The sequence below is a fragment of the Amblyraja radiata genome, chromosome 11, assembly GCF_010909765.2.
Source record: "Amblyraja radiata isolate CabotCenter1 chromosome 11, sAmbRad1.1.pri, whole genome shotgun sequence".
NCBI classification, from domain to species: Eukaryota; Metazoa; Chordata; class Chondrichthyes; order Rajiformes; family Rajidae; genus Amblyraja; species Amblyraja radiata.
In genome coordinates, this window is record NC_045966.1 from 29,505,702 (window position 1) to 29,524,160 (window position 18,459).

The 18,459-nt window shown below is 43.1% G+C and overlaps 1 protein-coding gene across 3 annotated transcripts in view; it reads right to left on the minus strand.

The window, feature by feature from the left end:
* The window catches only part of sfxn1 (sideroflexin 1), a 93,780-nt gene that overhangs the window by 40,622 nt on the left and 34,699 nt on the right, over nucleotides 1-18,459 (minus strand). For all 3 annotated transcript variants that reach the window (XM_033029623.1, XM_033029620.1, XM_033029622.1), the window contains exons 4-5: nucleotides 9,520-9,618; nucleotides 6,511-6,586 (exon numbers count right to left, since the gene is read on the minus strand). In XM_033029623.1, coding sequence (XP_032885514.1) covers nucleotides 6,511-6,586; nucleotides 9,520-9,618 — 175 coding nt within the window. The remainder of the gene's footprint in view (nucleotides 1-6,510; nucleotides 6,587-9,519; nucleotides 9,619-18,459) is intronic.

Sequence of the window (18,459 nt, forward strand, 5' to 3'; positions counted from 1 at the left end):
ACTTCTGAAGTGCTGTTGCAATGACTCTAATCCAAGCATGTGGAGAGTATTTCCATAATGCATCTGAATTCCATCTGAAAAGGCTTTTGAGTCAGTCATCATACCAGCCTTGAATATGCATTTGCAGCCTTAACATTTATGTGGCTGATCAGGTTGTGTTTTGATTGTGACCACAAAAATAACAGAATTCAGCAATAGCAATGTCTTTGAAAGTCGTGAAGAGAAATTGGTCTCCATTTTGGTGGATCTTAGCAGATACTTGCATGTCACTTAATAACTCCTGCCTGAGTCTAGATTTTATGGCATGCAGGCACAAAATTATTTATTTTACAAGGTGTGAATGACAATTCACAACAACAAGGAATTTGTTATCCTGAATGTATATACACCCTATGAATGCCATCAGAATGAGGATGAATAATTAAATAGACTTGCTTTCATCTATTCTTTCATTCAAAACAATAATTATTGTAATGTATATGTCATTGGGAATATGAATGCAGATATCTCAGATAGGAACTCATTATTTGCAAATCATATGGCTCAGTTCTGTCAAGATAATAATTTAATATTGTCAAGCAAAGTGCTTTTACCTACAGATAGTTATACTTATATTAGTGAGGCCTGGCACACCACATCATGGCTGGACCACTGTATTAGTACAGCTGATGCACATGCCTCGTTGGGGTGTATGAGCATTCTGTACGGGGCAGCAATGACTGATCATATACCTGTTGCTATGACAATAAATGTTGAACACATACCTGTGGTATCCAGAGATAGAAATAGCTTTAATACAGAAAAACTGGACTGGTCAACGCTTACAAAGAAAGACATCCTAGCCTATTATGCCCATACAGATAAATCCTTAAGCAATATTCATTTACCTAAAGATGCAATAATATGTAGTAATGTTAATTGTAAAGATATGAAGCATAGGAGAGATATCTGCTCCATGTATAATGATATAGTAAGCGCTTTATATGTAGGCAGTAAGCCCTACTGCAAGCATAATAATAAGACACGTAACATCAGGCCTGGCTGGAATAAGTATGTAGCTGAGTATCATACTGAAGCCCGTGAAGCCACCAAATCATGGGCTATGGCAGGTAGACCCAGACAGGGGCCTGTGTTTGAGCACAAGAAGCTCACTAATGCAAGGTATGTATGCTGTTCGCTTCATCTGTAAAAATGAGCAAGCTATGAGGGCTGATTCCATGGCTAGGAAGCTGCTAAGTAACAATGCTACAGATTTTTGGAAGGAAGTGAGAGCTCTTATCAATTGCAAAACATCTCTACCATGCACTGTAGATGGAATCTCCAGAACAGCTAATATCGCGGTGTTATGGCGACAACATTATAGTACTTTATTCAACTGTGTCCAAGGTGACTTGTATCGGGTGGACAATATTGAGAGTTATGACTCGATGGCGATTATGTCACATGAGGTGTATCATGCCATGAACAAGCTGTCCAACAACAAAGCAAGTGGCTTGGATCATATTTCTGCTGAACATCTTAAGTATGCGAGTATGAGGATAGCTCCTCTCCTAGCTATTTGTTTTACTGGCTTTATGATTCATGGCTTGTTACCAGACTCAATGTTGTCTGTTCTGTTAGTGCCGGACATTAAGGACAAAGCTGGTAAAGTAGGCAGCCTAAATAATTACAGGCCCATAGCTTTAGCCAGCATATTGTCAAAAGTTTTAGAAAGAATTCTGCTTGATAGAATAAATGAGTTTGTTAACTCCACGGATAACCAGTTTGGCTTTAAAGCTAAACATGGCACTGACATGCATATATGCCCTAAAGGAGATTGTAAACAAATAGAGGCAAAAACTCTTCAATCCTTATGTGCTTTCTTGATGCTTCCAAAGCCTTTGACTGTGTTAATCACAGAAAGCTGTTTGGTAAAATGAGTCAATGAGGGGTGCCTAAATACATTGTGAGAATTCTGGCCTACTGGTATGCCCACCAGACTATGCAAATAAAATGGGGCAATAGGGTCTCAGCCCCATTTAGGGTTAGCAATGGTGTTAGACAAGGGGGAATTTTGTCCCCAGTCCTTTTTAATCTATACATTGATGATCTGTCTAAACAATTGAAAGCCTGTAATACTGGATGCGTGATTGGTAATATTTTAGTGAACCATATTATGTATGCAGATGATCTTGTGGTCTTTAGTCCATCTAGCGCTGGTCTCCAGCAGCTCCTTACTATATGTTCTGTGTATGGTGTGGAACATGATATTAAATATAATGCTAGTAAGGGTGCTGTTATGATCTGTAGAACCAAAGAGGATAAATGTCTAAAATTTCCCGATTTTAAATTGTCTGACAATAATCTTAGTGTCTGTAATAAGGTAAAATATCTAGGGCATATTATTACAGAACAAATGACAGATGATGAGGATATTTATAGGCAACGACGCATGCTGTATGTACAGGCGAATATTCTCTTGCGTAAATTTTGAGCGTGTGCAGATGTCGCTATTTAGAGCATACTGCACACCACTCTACACTGCGCACCCGGTGGTCGAACTATGGAAAAACAAGTTTGCAGAGACTAAAGGTGGCATATAACGATGCCATGAGAACACTGCTAAGGAAACCTAGATGGTGTAGTGCCAGTAATATGTTTGTGGCTGCAGGAGTCAGTACTTTAGAAGCTATCCTAAGAAATCACATGTATAAATTCATTTGCAGGATAAATGACTCTAAAAATGTGATTATTGTGGCCTTGTCAAACATAAGGGTTAGCACTACACGCTACGAATCCCAGCTGTGGAGACACTGGTATCGTTGTCTCGTTGTAGGACATTGATCATTCTTTTAATCTGGATTTTTAACTCATGTATTGTTTTGTTTTTTTAATATAATTTATGATGCTTTTATGTGATATACTAAGATTTTATATGTACTTTATGATATTTTTTTTAATATGCAATGCATTTAAAAAACATTTTTTTTAATGTAAATTTGCTCCTTGTCTGGACCTCGAGTCCGTAATAAAGTTTATTATAATAATAATAATTATTATTATTATTATTATTATTATCTGAACAGTGCAGGTCATTAATGAATTGTCCTCTTCGTGAGTTGGATAGGATAGTAATGTTAAGGATAGTCATTTTCAAGTCAAGTATTTATTGTCCTATGCACAAGTTCAGTGAAGTACAGGTCCAACAAAATTATTACTTGCAGCAGCATCACAGGCACAGACTCAGAGAACACACAAAAACATAAATTTTCCAAGACAGTGAAAAGAAAAATGCTGTGCAAGAAAAATACATTCGTGCAAAAACACAATGAGAAAATAAGTTCATGGCGGTAAAGAGGTTGCCTGGAGTGTTAATTGCTGAGGTTAGATTACGGCTGTGCCGGTCAGTTCAAGAACTTGATGGTTGTTTTAAGTAGCTATTCCTGAACCCGGTGGTGTGGGATTTCAGGCTTCTGAATCTCTTGCCCAAGAGACAGTGAGGGCATGACACCGATGGCGAGCATCCTTGATGACAGACACCTTTTTCTTAAGGCTGTACTTCATGCAGATGCTTTAATTGATGGGGAAGGCTGTGTTGTTTCCTACTGGAATTGCCATACTAGCCATGATGCAACCAATTTGGACACTTCTTATAGTGTATCTGCAGAAGTTGTCAGATCACTTGATAATATGCCAAATCTCTCTTAACTTCAAAGAAACTATTGGTATGTCGGTAAATATAGAATGGCATTGGTGTTGTGGCTTAGCCACAAAGTATAAGCATAAAGTGTGTGTGTGTGTGTGTGGGGGATGGGGGGGGGAGCTAAACAATGCAGCACAGAGGTGCTCCTGTGCTGAAGGTCAATGAGGAGATGTTGTGACAAATCTACATTGATTGAGGGCTTTTGATGAGGAACATAGATCTAATAGCAAAAGGAGGTGTAGAGGCCCAGTTTTTACAGCTTGTTGATGAGTTTGGAGGGAATTATCGTGTAGATCACCAAGCAATAGTCGATGAACAGCAACCTGATGTATGTGTTCACCTTACCTCTTGAAATTAGCTGATGGGGGAGGTGATGGTGAAGGGAAGAGGCCAAAATGGATAGGTTTGCATTTTTGTGGAAGGAACCTATTCAAGTCATTTTTCATATTGTTGGACACCTCCTACAGTCTGGTTAACAGAGCAACTAATTGTAGAATACACCCCTTCACTACAACTGGGATGATTTCAGTGCCCATTACCTTTGTTGCCTTTTGCACACTCAACTGTTTCTTGATATCATTCTAGGGTGAATTAAATATACTGTTTGTTTCCTGTGACAGGAGAAGGCTAAAATTGATCCACTAAATCCATTTTCAATCTGAAGATTGTTTCAAATGCTTCCACAATGTATTCTGCAGTCATGTCATTGAAAATGGAGATACACAGGAAGCTGATTTCCTCCAATGGCTGTTTAATTAGACGGGACAGTTAACAAACCTCTGTGACAAGCTTTCAGAAATTTAATCTGATCTGTTAATTTCTCCGTAACTATACTGGCCATTGAAGTCAAATTCACAACTTTACAATTAGGACATTGTCCTTCATATACTTCATTCGCTTCCCACTGGAGAGAAACTATTCTGCAGGACAAATGGGAAACTGTTCAACCTATGTAATTTCCAATCAAAATCACCCCAACTTCAGTCATCAAGTTCACAAGTGGAAGGCTTTTAAAATTGAGACAGTGTTCTTGTTACATGTTCTTGTTAAAATGAAGGGCAAGGCTGATAGGAGTAGGGAACCCTAGATGACAAGAGATATTGAGGCATGAATTAGTTGAAAGCAGCAGGGATTAAATCAATTCTTAAAGGAGTACAGGGGATGTAGTCGTATACCCAAGAAGGAAATCAGGCGGAGCTCCCGTGGCAGCAGCTGCGTCCGCTGGACTGGAGGGCGGCAGCTTCGACCACCCCCAGGTCGCGGAGCTTGAACCGCGGGACTGACTTACCATCGCCCGGTGGGGTATCGCCTCAGCGCAGAGGGAGAAGAGGAGGGAAGAGACAGTAACCCTAAGACTTTTGCCTCTATCACAGTGAGGAGGTGCTTGGTGAACTCACTGTGGTGGATGTTAATTTGTGTTTATTGTGTGTTGTTTATTATTACATGTATGGCTGCAGGCAACGACATTTCGTTCAGACCGAAAGGTCTGAATGACAAATAAAGGATTCAATTCAATTCAATTAAAAAAACAGGGAGTATGAGAAGAGCACTTTAGCAGAGATGAATAAGGAGAGTCCAAAGAGATTTTAAGTACAGTGCATTCAGAACGTATTCAGACCCCTTCACTTTTTACACATTTTGTTACGTTACAGCCTTATTCTAAAATGGATTAAATTCTTTTTTTTTAAATCATTAATCTACACAGAATACCCCATAATAAAAAAGCGAAAACAGGTGTTTAGAAAATTTTGCAGAGAAATCTTTGAAGAGAAATGGTTTTTAAGATATAGAAAATAATCTTTACTTTTCAGAGTCTTAACACAGACCATTATTATTGGAAGATGGTGTTGTACAGCAGAGGCAAGTTGTTAGAAGAACTTGAATCCATGAGTTAGGACCACAAGCCCAGTGTAAATGTAAGGAGGACACCACCTCATAAACTACCGATGTGCCAGTCTAAACAAGCATCCTCTACCATAACTATTGCAAAATCTACAGATCCTCACTGCTCTCATCGTTTGCCTCAGAATCCTTAGAGAGAAACTGTGGCATAGTCATCTACCAGTCTCAGAACTTCCGCTCTTTATTATATAGTGGGCTTCAATGGACAGGCTGCACCGACTGCATACCAAACATCAGAATCACAAAACAGACACACTGTTCTGATCTCTGCCATAGCAAATTATTAGCAGAGATTAGAGAGATAACATTTCAATCATCTCAAAGCCTCTTTGGAAAATTGTAACATTTCAGTGACTTGTGGGAATTCCTGGTCCATGTCTGTTCAAACTGGAAAAGTAATATTCAGAAAGGCAGTGAGAACCTGAAGTCCTTTCACTGGGCAAATATAAAAGTCCAACAGCAATAGTGGAAAGAATGCATAACATCACAAACTATCTAGCACAGTCGGCCCATCAAGCACCTCCTACCGCAACTCTGACAGAATCTGTGGCTACCACTTTGGTCTTATCAGCTACTTTACTGTACTGTATTGGAAGCAAGTTATCCTTGATCCGTTAGGGACTCCTTAACAAAAGAAGAATGTCAAATGAACAAAGTATTAGATTCATATTAAAAATCATATTAGATCTGATCAGCTAGCCACTGTTTTTATATCCTGAGCAAGAGATTTATACATGTAAAATGTTAACATTTTGAATATTAGTGTTAAATATCTTTATTTATGTTATTTTTTCTTGCGGATGATACCAGAAATTACCATATAATTTAGGTCAATTCATTTGCAGTTTCATCATCACAAAATGTGTCAGCTACAGCTTCAATATCCAATTATGGATAAGACATGCATGTATCCAAGTCAGTAATACCTTAGTTAGTGAATTAAGGCCAAGAGCTGTCACTACTGCACCCGTTGTAGCAGAGACATATGCTGTACCAAGCTGGCTGTAATTTAAACAAAAAATAAGATAAGAACTAACTTTAAATTAAAAAATGATAAAAACATGGCCATGATCAAAGCACAATTTTAACATTAGCAATGGTTTATTAATTCTGTTTCTTACATAATAAATTATTAAGGGATAGAGTCATACAGCACAGAAACAGGCCCTTCTGTGCAACTCATCCATGCTGACCAAGATGCCCTACACAGTACGTTAGTCCCTTTTACCCATATCCCTCAAAACCTTTCGTATGCATCTCCCTGTCCAAATGTTTTTAAAATATTTTTATTGTACCTGCTTTAATGACTTCCTCTAGCATTTTGTTCCAATTACATACCACCTTTTGTGAAAAGGTTACCCCTCAGGTTCCTATTATATAAATCTTTCCCATTTTTAAACCTATTGATAGGTCTTGATATCCCTACCCTTGGAAAAAGACAGTGTATTCACCCTGTGTATTCCCCTCATGATTTTATGCACATGTATAAGAGCACCCTCAGCCGAAGGGCTGTCTTCCTAATCATGCCTTATACTGTCTCATTCAAACCATTGATTATCGATGACAAACAGCAATGGGTGCTAAAAACATTCTAGCAACACCCTCTGCTTCCTACCCTGAAGCCAATTCCGTATCGTTACTCTCTCCCTGGATCCCATGGGATCTAACCTTACAGAACTGCCTACTCTGCAGACTCATATCAGAGACATTGCTGGTCCATATAGATAATTTCCCCATCCCTGGCCTCATTAACCTTCTTGGTTGCTTCTTCAAAAACCGCATTCAAATTTGTGAGATACGATCTCCTACATGAAAAAAGCATGCTGACTAACTCTAACCAAACCCTTGTCTGTCCAAATGCATTTATAACCTTTCCCTCAGAATACTCTCCAGTAACTTTAATACTACAGGTGTTTGGCTCACTGGTCCATAATTTGGTCCACTGGTCCAAGGTTTTTCCTTGCAGCCCTTCTTAAATGGAAGAACAACATTAAACAACCTACGATCATCCTGGACATCATCTGTGTCTAATGATGATTCATATACCTCAACCAGGTCACCTGAATTTCTTCTCTAGGTTGCCCAGAGAATCCTAGGATATCTCTGATCGGACCTGGGAGATTTATCATGTAGGAAGGAACTGCAGATCCTGGTTTAAACCAAAGATAGACACAAAATACTGGAGTAACTCAGCGGGCCAGGCAGCATCTCTGGAGAGAAGAATGGGTGATGTTTCGTGTCGAGACCCTTCTTCAAACTGATGTAAGGGGAGAGGGAGATACATAGATAAGGAAGTGTGAGGTGCAGGAATAGGACAAAAGGAATGGAGATTAAGGAAAATGTAGAATAGATCATTGTTAGCTGGGAGTTAGCTGTTTAAAAAAATCTCTGTTCAAAGCAAACAGAGATAAAATGTAATCGGAGAAAGTAAGACTGGTCGGACACTTGAAGTTAGAGAAGTCAATATTTATACCGCTGGGGTGTAAGCTGCCCAAATTGTTCCTCCAATTTCCACTGGGCCTTACTCTGACAATGGAGAAGGTCAGTGTGGGAATGGGAGGGGGAAGTTAATGTGTTTAGCAACCGGGAGATTAGGTAGGTTAAGGCGGACTGATCGTAGGAGTCCACACCTGGAACAGCAAATACAGTAGATGAGGTTGGAGGAGGCGCAAGTGAACCTCTGAAAAGACTGTCGGGGTCCTTGGACGGAGTCGAAGGGAGAGGTACAGGGGCAGGTGTTGCATCTCCTTTGCAGAGGAAAGTACCTGTGAAGGGTGTGATTTGTGTGGGAAGGGACGAGCTGACCAGGGAGTTGCGGAGAAAACGGTCTCTGCGGAAAGTGGTGGAGATGGGAAGATGCGGCTAGTGGTGGGATCCCATTGAAGGTGGCGAAAATGTTGGAGGATTATGTGCTGTATGCGATTATCTATCTTCACGAGTCTCAAGATGTCCTGCAACTCCTCCATTGCAATACAGACTTTTCTCAAGGCTTTAACTATTCTAAATTCCCTAGTCCTCATGTCTTTCTCTGCGGTTTAAAAGGAGAAATATTCAAGAGGACCGTGCTAATTTCCTGTGGCTCCATAGGAAAATGACTACTTTTATTTCTGATGGGTGCTATACAGTAAACCCTTATTTTAATGGATCCCTTTATAACAGATTTTGGTTATCGCGGTCAGACCTGGCAGCTCCATCCTAGCACCACCACCCTGGCCACTTACAGACCTCGCTTTCCAATGCCACCCCGGTTTGCTAGATGCAACAGTGAACCCTTCTTCACCCACCGCACGGTCTGGTTGATGTGGCTGTTGCTGCAGCTCATGTTGTAGCCCCTGAGGACAAAGCTTTTTTCAGGCCGCTGCTACCGACCGGACACGCTCTGTCACCATGGTTCTCCCTCCCCTCTCACCAGTTGCCGCTTCTTCTTGTTGGTTATCGCTTTGTCTGCTTCCCACTGCCTCATCCACAAGCACTTTGTGTCCTTTGTGTTTTTTACCATCATTTACAGTTCTTTGTTTTAACTACATACAATGATGATACTTTACTTGGTTATAGCAGACAATTGGCAATAACAGACCATTATAACGGTCTAATAATGGTCCACTAGAACAAGGGTTTACTGTACTTACAAAATCTCTTTGTATTCTCCTTAATCTCAACTGTCAGAGCTCTCATGCCCCCTTTTTGCCATTCTGATTTCCTTCTTAGGAATTAATCGCATTTCTCCAGGGATACACTTGATCCCAGCTGCCAATGCATGATCTGTGCCTTCTGCTTTTTCCTGCCCAGAGCATCTACTTCTCCTTACAAATATGGAAAAAACTTGTTTTCCTTTCCTTAAAAACTTTTCCAGGCCAAAGCAATAATTTGAAATACAGTTGTATATTGAAATTATGACAATGTCTTAAGTAAATTTGAATGTAACTATCACATACCCTACGGTAATTGGTGCATCTCCACTTCTGTTGGTATAGTTCACTATAGCATTGAAGGACTGATTAATCCACTGCCAGAAAACAACTGCTGGAGTGGTCCTAAAATCAAATCAGTAGAAAATGTTTTTATTACTATAGTTGGTAAATGTAACCACAACAGTTTCAAAAATTTATAATGCAAGGATTTTTCAATATTACGTAAGATTACAGTATTTTCTGCACCATTCATGTTAAGTGAATGAGGTATTGAAGCAAGCTTGGCTTACAAAGTGACTTGCCAAAGCCTTTAATTCTGAGTCATCGGGAACAAATACAAGATAAATCAGTGATGGGATATTTTCAACCCTGAAAACTACGAGAAAACTGCTTAAAATGACCATGGGGAGGGCAGGAAGGGGGGGAGAGGGGTAGCGGGGAGTGGTGCAAGAGGGGAAGGGGGTGGGGGGCAGATGGGGGTGAAGAGGGGTGGGGGAGGGGGGTGAGGAGAGAGGGAGATGGAGAGGGGGAAGTGAGGGGGGAAGGGGAGGAGGAGTGGTGGGTGGGGAAGGGGGTGAGAGAGGGGTGGGGGAGGGGGAAGGGGAGAGAGGGGAAAGAGTGTGGAGGGAGGGGGAGAGTGGTAGGGGGTAGGGGGGGGGAGAGGGGGAAGAGTGGTGAGGGAGGGGGAGGGTAAGAGTGGGGAAGAGGGGCAGAGGGGCAGGTGGAGTGGTGGAAGAGGCAGAGATGGGTAGAGGGGAGAGGTGGGGGGAGAGAGGGGTGAGGGTTGGGGGTGGGAGGGGAGGAGGGAGAGGGGTGAGGAGAGAGGAAGAGGGGAGAGAGGGGCGAAAGGGAGGAGGAGAGGGGTGGGGGAGGGGGGGGGAGGTGTAGGGGGAGTGGTGGAAGTGGGAGAGGGGTAGGGGGGAGTGGTGGAAGAGGGAGAGAGGGGGGGGACGGGAGAGAGAGGGGGGGATTGAGGGAGAGGGGTGGGGGAAGGGGGAGAGAGTGGAAGAGTGGGGAGGGAGGGGGAGAGGGGTTGGGGGGAGTGGTGGAAGAGGGACAGAGGGGTAGGGGGAAAGGGTGGGGGGAGGGAGGGGGAGAGAGGGGTGGGGGGAGATAGAGGGGTGGGGAGGGAGAGGGGTGGGGTAAGGGGGAGAGGAGTGGAAGAGTGGGGAGGGAGGGGGAGAGGAGTAGGGGGAGTGGTGGAAGAGGGACAGGGGTTAGGGGGTGGGGGGAGAGAGGGAAGGGGTGAGGAAAGGGAGATGGAGAGGGGAGGAGAGGGGGGTGGGTGAGGGGAGGAGAGAGGGGTGGGGAGAGAGAGGTGTGGGGGAGGGGGGAGGAGGGAGATGGGGTAGGGGAGAGAGGGGGAAGAGTGGAGGGAGGGGAAAGTGGGGAGGGGGAAGGGGGTGGGGGAGAGAGGGAAGGTGGTGGGGAAGAGGGAAGGGGGGTGGGGGGAAGAGTGAAGGGGGTTGGGGGAGAGAGGGATGGGGGTGGGAGGAGGAGAGGGAGATGGAGAGGGGGAGGAGAGAGGTGGGGGAGGGGAGAGGGATGGGGAGGGGAGAGAGGTGTAGGGGAGGGGGGGAGGAGGGAAATGAGGTAGGGGAGGGAGGGGAAGAGTGTGGAGGGAGGGGGAGAGGGGTGCGGGGAGAGAGGGGAAAGAGTGGGGAGGGAGAGTGGAAGGGGGAGGGGCAGTCCATCTATTCCCCATTCCCTATCACCCCCAATCCTCTTTGTCTATTCCCACACACGTGATCACGCGCTTCGACACAGGCTGCGGGGGTGGGGGGGGGGGAGTAGGGGGGGCTGGTGCAAAGGCATATGTGAATGAGATCCATTCCGATTGGACATCTGTGAGCATTGGGCATTGTGACATCACACGATGGAACGTGCACCAACATTCTAGATGGGAAACATGTCGGCATTTGAGCATGTCGTTTTGGCTGAGCAAGGGATCAGAGGCCAACAACGTGCTTTATGAGAATGGGGGGGGGGGGGGGAACACACACACACACAAGCACACACACACACACACACACACACACTCAGTTTTAATATATAGATAGATAAGAAATAAGATAGATGGATAGCAGCAGAATAATGTAAAACTAGTTTTGATGCATCAAAATAGTTAAAGTAAGTAGAAATATTGATGAGGAGGAGATTTTGTACAAAATGCAACTCGAGTTGGCCAGAGACCTATGCCTATGTGTCTGTAAAGGTCAGTAGCATAGTTTATCATATCTGTGCTTTGGTATAAAATAGTGGTGGTCTGTTTATTTTGCAACACTATAGTATTTCCAGAAGCCCATCAATCAGAAAGATTTAGATCATTTTTTTCCACATCTTTAAAAAACATTCCAAATGGAATCTAGCAAAATATTTATCATATTTATCCTTCTGCACAACTGTGGTCTCGTTTAATCTTAATACTACAGATAGTAAGATTGTAATGCAAATATGAAGGAAATAACAATGGTAGTGTCCTTCAACACAAAAGATCCTTTTATAAATGCTCACTGGAAACCCTATAACTAGAGGCTAATCCCAAATACCTCTTAAAGTATTTGAAAAGTTAATTATTGTTAAAATCTATCTCTTGTGGTGAGTAAATTGAGAAAAATCAAATTACTCAGACTTATTTTTTCACTAAATTCGGGACCAGGTTGGTCAAAGTCCACAGTAATATTTTGTGTACCATTCTTCCTTTCAGTCACCCCCTCCCATATCTTGTGTGTTTTTCAAAATGGCTGGCTACTCCTCAATTACTTCTCCCTGGCACCAATTCCAATCCTACCTGTCCCATGGAGATAGTATAACTCCTGCGATGGCTTCTCTTTCCTTGGATTCTGATGATGGTTCAAAAACCTGACACGTTAACCCTACCTTCCTCTCTCCACAGATGTTTCTGACCTGCTGTATTTTTTTCAACATTCTTTACTTTTAAATTGGATTAGCAGGCAAGTTCTATAATTGGTAGGGTAAAAAGTAAACAGTATATGAAAGTAATCATTAAACATTTTAAATCACAAGTTTAGGAAGCATTTTAGAAAATACAAGGGCTTAGCAAATTTTAGGATCTAATATGTTGTGATAGGGTTATTTCATTATTCTATAACTTTCTAATTATTTGCATTGATTAAAGCCCAAAACGTGTTCTAATGCATTGCCAGTCTACTTTTAAAGACAATGAAAACAATGTCCAAATAAAAAATGTAATTGCGATGTTAAGCAGATACTGATGTTTTATTTATCAAGGCAAGTGAAAACATTCAAAAACATGACAGTGAAGATCCATCCATGCATGTCACCAACCTAGAACTTAAAAGGAGATAAAACCCAAACTGAACACCTCATTCATGATCTTCCAGTTCCATTTATAGCTCGTTTTTGGGGCCGCTCAAACAACAATATACAGAAATTCCCAATCATCCAGAACCATTCTAACGGGTGGTTTTAAACTGAATAAGGGGGGTGGGGTGTCGAATGGGCTAGTGGAGGATGGAGTTAAAGGGAAAGGGTTTCTTAAATGTGTGAGCGTAGAGACAGAGGGGTGTAAAATGAGGGTAGAAGCAATAGGTAGCAAGGTGAAAAGTAAAAATGGCAGGCCGGAAAATCCAGGGCAAAAATCAAAAAGGGCCACTTTTCAACAAAATTGTATAAGGGGTAAGAGTGTTGTAAAAACAAGCCTGAAGGCTTTGTGTCTCAATGCAAGGAGCATTCGTAATAAGGTGGATGAGTTGAATGTGCAGATAGCTATTAATGACTATGATATAGTTGGGATCACGGAGATATGGCTCCAGGGTGACCAAGGCTGGGAGCTGAACATCCAGGGATATTCAATATTCAGGAGGGATAGAGAGAAAGGAAAAGGAGGTGGGGTAGCGTTGCTGATTAGAGAGGAGTTTAACGCAATGGAAAGGAAGGACATTAGTTTGCAGGATGTGGAATCGGTATGGGTAGAGCTGCGAAACACTAAGGGGCAGAAAACGCTGGTGGGTGTTGTGTACAGGCCACCTAACAGTAGTAGTGAAGTTGGAGATGGTATCAAACAGGAAATTGGAAATGCGTGCGACAAAGGCAAAACCGTTATAATGGGTGACTTCAATCTACATATAGATTGGGTGAATCAAATTGGCAGGGGTGCTGAGGAAGAGGATTTTTTGGAATGTATGCGGGATAGTTATCTAAATCAACATGTAGAGGAACCAACGAGAGAGCAGGCTATTTTAGACTGGGTATTGAGTAATGAGGAAGGGTTAGTTAGCAGTCTTGTTGTACGTGCCCCCTTGGGCAAGAGTGACCATAATATGGTTGAGTTCTTCATTAGGATGGAGAGTGACATTGTTAATTCAGAAACAATGGTTCTGAACTTAAAGAAAGGTAACTTTGAGGGTATGAGACGTGAATTGGCCAAGATTGACTGGCAATTAATTCTAAAAGGGTTGACGGTGGATATGCAATGGAAGACATTTAAAGACTGCATGGATGAACTACAAAAATTGTTCATCCCAGTTTGGCAAAAGAATAAATCAGGGAAGGTAGTGCATCCGTGGATAACAAGGGAAATCAGGGATAGTATCAAAGCGAAGGATGATGCGTACAAATTAGCCAGAAAAAGCAGCATACCGGAGGACTGGGAGAAATTCAGAGACCAGCAGAGGAGGACAAAGGGCTTAATTAGGAAAGGAAAAATAGATTATGAAAGAAAACTGGCAGGGAACATAAAAACTGACTGCAAAAGTTTTTATAGATATGTGAAAAGAAAGAGATTAGTTAAAACAAATGTAGGTCCCTTGCAGTCAGAAACGGGTGAGTTGATCATGGGGAACAAGGATATGGCGGACCAATTGAATAACTACTTTGGTTCCGTCTTCACTAAGGAAGACATAAATAATCTGCCGGAAATAGCAGGGGACCGCGGGTCAAAGGAGTTGGAGGAATTGAGTGAAATCCAGGTTAGCCGGGAAGTGGTGTTGGGTAAATTAAATGGATTAAAGGCCGATAAATCCCCAGGGCCAGATAGGCTGCATCCCAGAGTACTTAAGGAAGTAGCTCCAGAAATAGTGGATGCATTAGTAATAATCTTTCAAAACTCTTTAGATTCTGGAGTAGTTCCTGAGGATTGGTGGGTAGCAAACGTAACCCCACTTTTTAAGAAGGGAGGGAGAGAGAAAACGGGGAATTACAGACCAGTTAGTCTAACATCGGTAGTGGGGAAACTGCTAGAGTCAGTTATTAAAGATGGGATAGCAGCACATTTGGAAAGTGGTGAAATCATTGGACAAAGTCAGCATGGATTTACAAAAGGTAAATCATGTCTGACGAATCTTATAGAATTTTTCGAGGATGTAACTAGTAGCGTGGATAGGGGAGAACCAGTGGATGTGGTGTATCTGGACTTCCAGAAGGCTTTCGACAAGGTCCCACATAAGAGATTAGTTTACAAACTTAAAGCACACGGCATTGGGGGTTCAGTATTGATGTGGATAGAGAACTGGCTGGCAAACAGGAAGCAAAGAGTAGGAGTAAACGGGTCCTTTTCACAATGGCAGGCAGTGACTAGTGGGGTACCGCAAGGCTCAGTGCTGGGACCCCAGCTATTTACAATATATATTAATGATCTGGATGAGGGAATTGAAGGCAATATCTCCAAGTTTGCGGATGACACTAAGCTGGGGGGCAGTGTTAGCTGTGAGGAGGATGCTAGGAGACTGCAAGGTGACTTGGATAGGCTGGGTGAGTGGGCAAATGTTTGGCAGATGCAGTATAATGTGGATAAATGTGAGGTTATCCATTTTGGTGGCAAAAACAGGAAAGCAGACTATTATCTAAATGGTGGCCGACTAGGAAAAGGGGAGATGCAGCGAGACCTGGGTGTCATGGTACACCAGTCATTGAAAGTGGGCATGCAGGTGCAGCAGGCAGTGAAGAAAGCGAATGGTATGTTAGCTTTCATAGCAAAAGGATTTGAGTATAGGAGCAGGGAGGTTCTACTGCAGTTGTACAGGGTCTTGGTGAGACCACACCTGGAGTATTGCGTACAGTTTTGGTCTCCAAATCTGAGGAAGTACATTATTGCCATAGAGGGAGTGCAGAGAAGGTTCACCAGACTGATTCCTGGGATGTCAGGACTGTCTTATGAAGAAAGACTGGATAGACTTGGTTTATACTCTCTAGAATTTAGGAGATTGAGAGGGGATCTTATAGAAACTTACAAAATTCTTAAGGGGTTGGACAGGCTAGATGCAGGAAGATTGCTCCCGATGTTGGGGAAGTCCAGGACAAGGGGTCACAGCTTAAGGATAAGGGGGAAATCCTTTAAAACTGAGATGAGAAGAACTTTTTTCACACAGAGAGTGGTGAATCTCTGGAACTCCCTGCCACAGAGGGTAGTCGAGGCCAGTCCATTGGCTATATTTAAGAGGGAGTTAGATGTGGCCCTTGTGGCTAAGGGGATCAGAGGGTATGGAGAGAAGGCAGGTACGGGATACTGAGTTGGATGATCAGCCATGATCATATTGAATGGCGGTGCAGGCTCGAAGGGCCGAATGGCCTACTCCTGCACCTAATTTCTATGTTTCTATGTTTCTATTCTGTGATGTGATCTATAGGGTTGTTGTCATTGTCATTCTCATCTTCAAGATGTTTCATATACCCTACACCTCTCAGTGTGTTCATCACTTTAGAACTTACCTCTTCAATCATTCCTTCAGTAACCCACCCTGAACATCTACGCAGGATATTGAAGCTTGCTTTGTATTATGTCTTGGGGCATTTCAATATATGGAAGTGTAAAATGTTCTTGCTGAGACAAGAATAATGTTACATCTGACCCATTGACACTAACATCAATGTCATCCTTTATATAAATTTATTTTATACTTTAAAGTCTTGTTTCTCCATAAGCTCCTGTCATGCAATATATTTTATGTTCAGTCAGATGTTTCCCTTCCAGTAAACATCCTTATCATGCTACTTCCATGGCACCTGGATGTCACGCTATTCTCTGTCACACATATGATTAGTTTTACACTGAAAATTATGTGTATTACAAGCTACTTTTCAGGCCTCATCACTACACCGCCGGCCCTGCGGTCTGTGGTGCTTCTGGCTGCGGTGCGGCGGGAACTTTAAATCTTCGACCGCCAGCCTGCGCCCTACACCAACCTGAAGCTGCGGTCTCCGGTGGGGAAGCAACGATTCATGACTTACCTGGACTTTACCTTGCCTGTACATCTGGACACCCGCAGCGGCGGCTGCGGAGGTTTGAGGTCCCGACCACGGGGGAAAATGGAGGAGGACTGGCCAAATTTTGTGCCTTCCACCACAGTGATGAATGCTGTGGTGGATGTTTGTGTTAAATTTTTATTGTGTTTTTGTGTGTTCTTTTTTCATTGTACCACTGCTGGCAAATTCATTTCACTTTATGTGCAAGAGACGAATAAAACTGATATTGATATTGATACCCAAAAATAGAATTGAACCAAAGGAAAAACACAGCAAAAGGCTGTTTGGCCCAACCAGTCCATGCTGGTTTTTATTCTTCTACACAAGCTGTCATCCAGATCCCATATGTGTGCCTAACTCCATAATGATTTCTCCTTCAACCATCCAATGATTCCACAATATGGACACTAAATTGCATTATTACCTGGGTTACTTTCTCTTGGTAGCGTTGAAAGCAGTAAATAAGAATCTCAGGTTAGTTATTCCTTGTTGGAGTAAGTTCCTTGGAGGCAGGTTTTAATTACATTTATTGGTGTTTTGATTTCATGGTTATTTCGTAACTTCTAGAATAACTATTCCGAGGCTTCCACTGATGGTCTTCTGAGATGGCCCTAGCCTGTCTATTCTTACTACCGTGGAGTTCTACTACCGTTACCCCTGGTCCACTTTAATCCCTTTGGCATGTGTATAGTGATTCCTACCATTGCAAAGTTTCTTTATTATCTTGACACCTATCTTGACAGATAACTTGTCTTACACCATAGACTCACAGTTTCAGGTGTTCTCTTGAACCTCCCTGGACCTGCTTACCATTACAGTAGGACTTGCTTTGTCCTGCTTGTTTGGCAGCTTCATTAAAAAAAGGCAAAGGAAACAGGCAGAGGCCCAGGAACCGTTGGTGAGGGAGGAGCGGCGTCCGGGCAGTAAGTACAAGACCCGATCACGGGGCTTGTTTCCACAGAGGCCCAGGAACCATTGGTGAGGGAGGAGCACCCAAATCTGTAACATTCCACTCGTTCAAAACAAGTGGGCTTGAGGAAGCCGCTGATTGGTGGAAGCGGACTAGAGGAAGCAGCTGATTGGGAGTCAGATCCCTGCTGATTTCTTCCAGCAGTTTGTATTGTATTGTACTTTGTATTGTAGCCAGGATAAGAGGGGAGAATGAGGGCCAGGGCAGTTTACTGTTCTGGATGTCAGATGTGGGAGGTCATGGAGTCTGATAGCCCTCCAGACGTCCACATCTGCGCCAGGTGCGTCGAGATGGGGCTCCTAAGGGACCATATTAGGAACCTGGAGCAGCAGCTCGATGACCTCCGTCTGGTCAGGGACAGTGAGGAGGTCATAGAGAGGAGTTACAGAGAGGTGGTCACTCCAAGACCACGGGAGACAGACAAGTGGGTCACGGTTAGGAGGGGCAAGGCAACAGGCAGGGACTAGAGAGTACCCCAGTGGCTGTACACCTTGGCAATAAGTACTCCTGTTTGAGTACTGTTGGGGGGCGACAGCCTACCTGGGGGTAGCGACAGTGGCCGGGCCTCCGGTACAGAGACTGGCCCTGTGACTCAGAGGGGTAAGGAAAAGAAGAGGAGGGCAGTAGTAATAGGGGACTCGATAGTTAGGGGGTCAAACAGGCGATTCTGTGGAAGCAGTCTGGAGACCCGGATGGTAGTTTGCTTCCCTGGTGCCAGGGTCTGGGATGTGTCTGAACGTGTCCAAGATATCCTGAAATGGGAGGGAGAG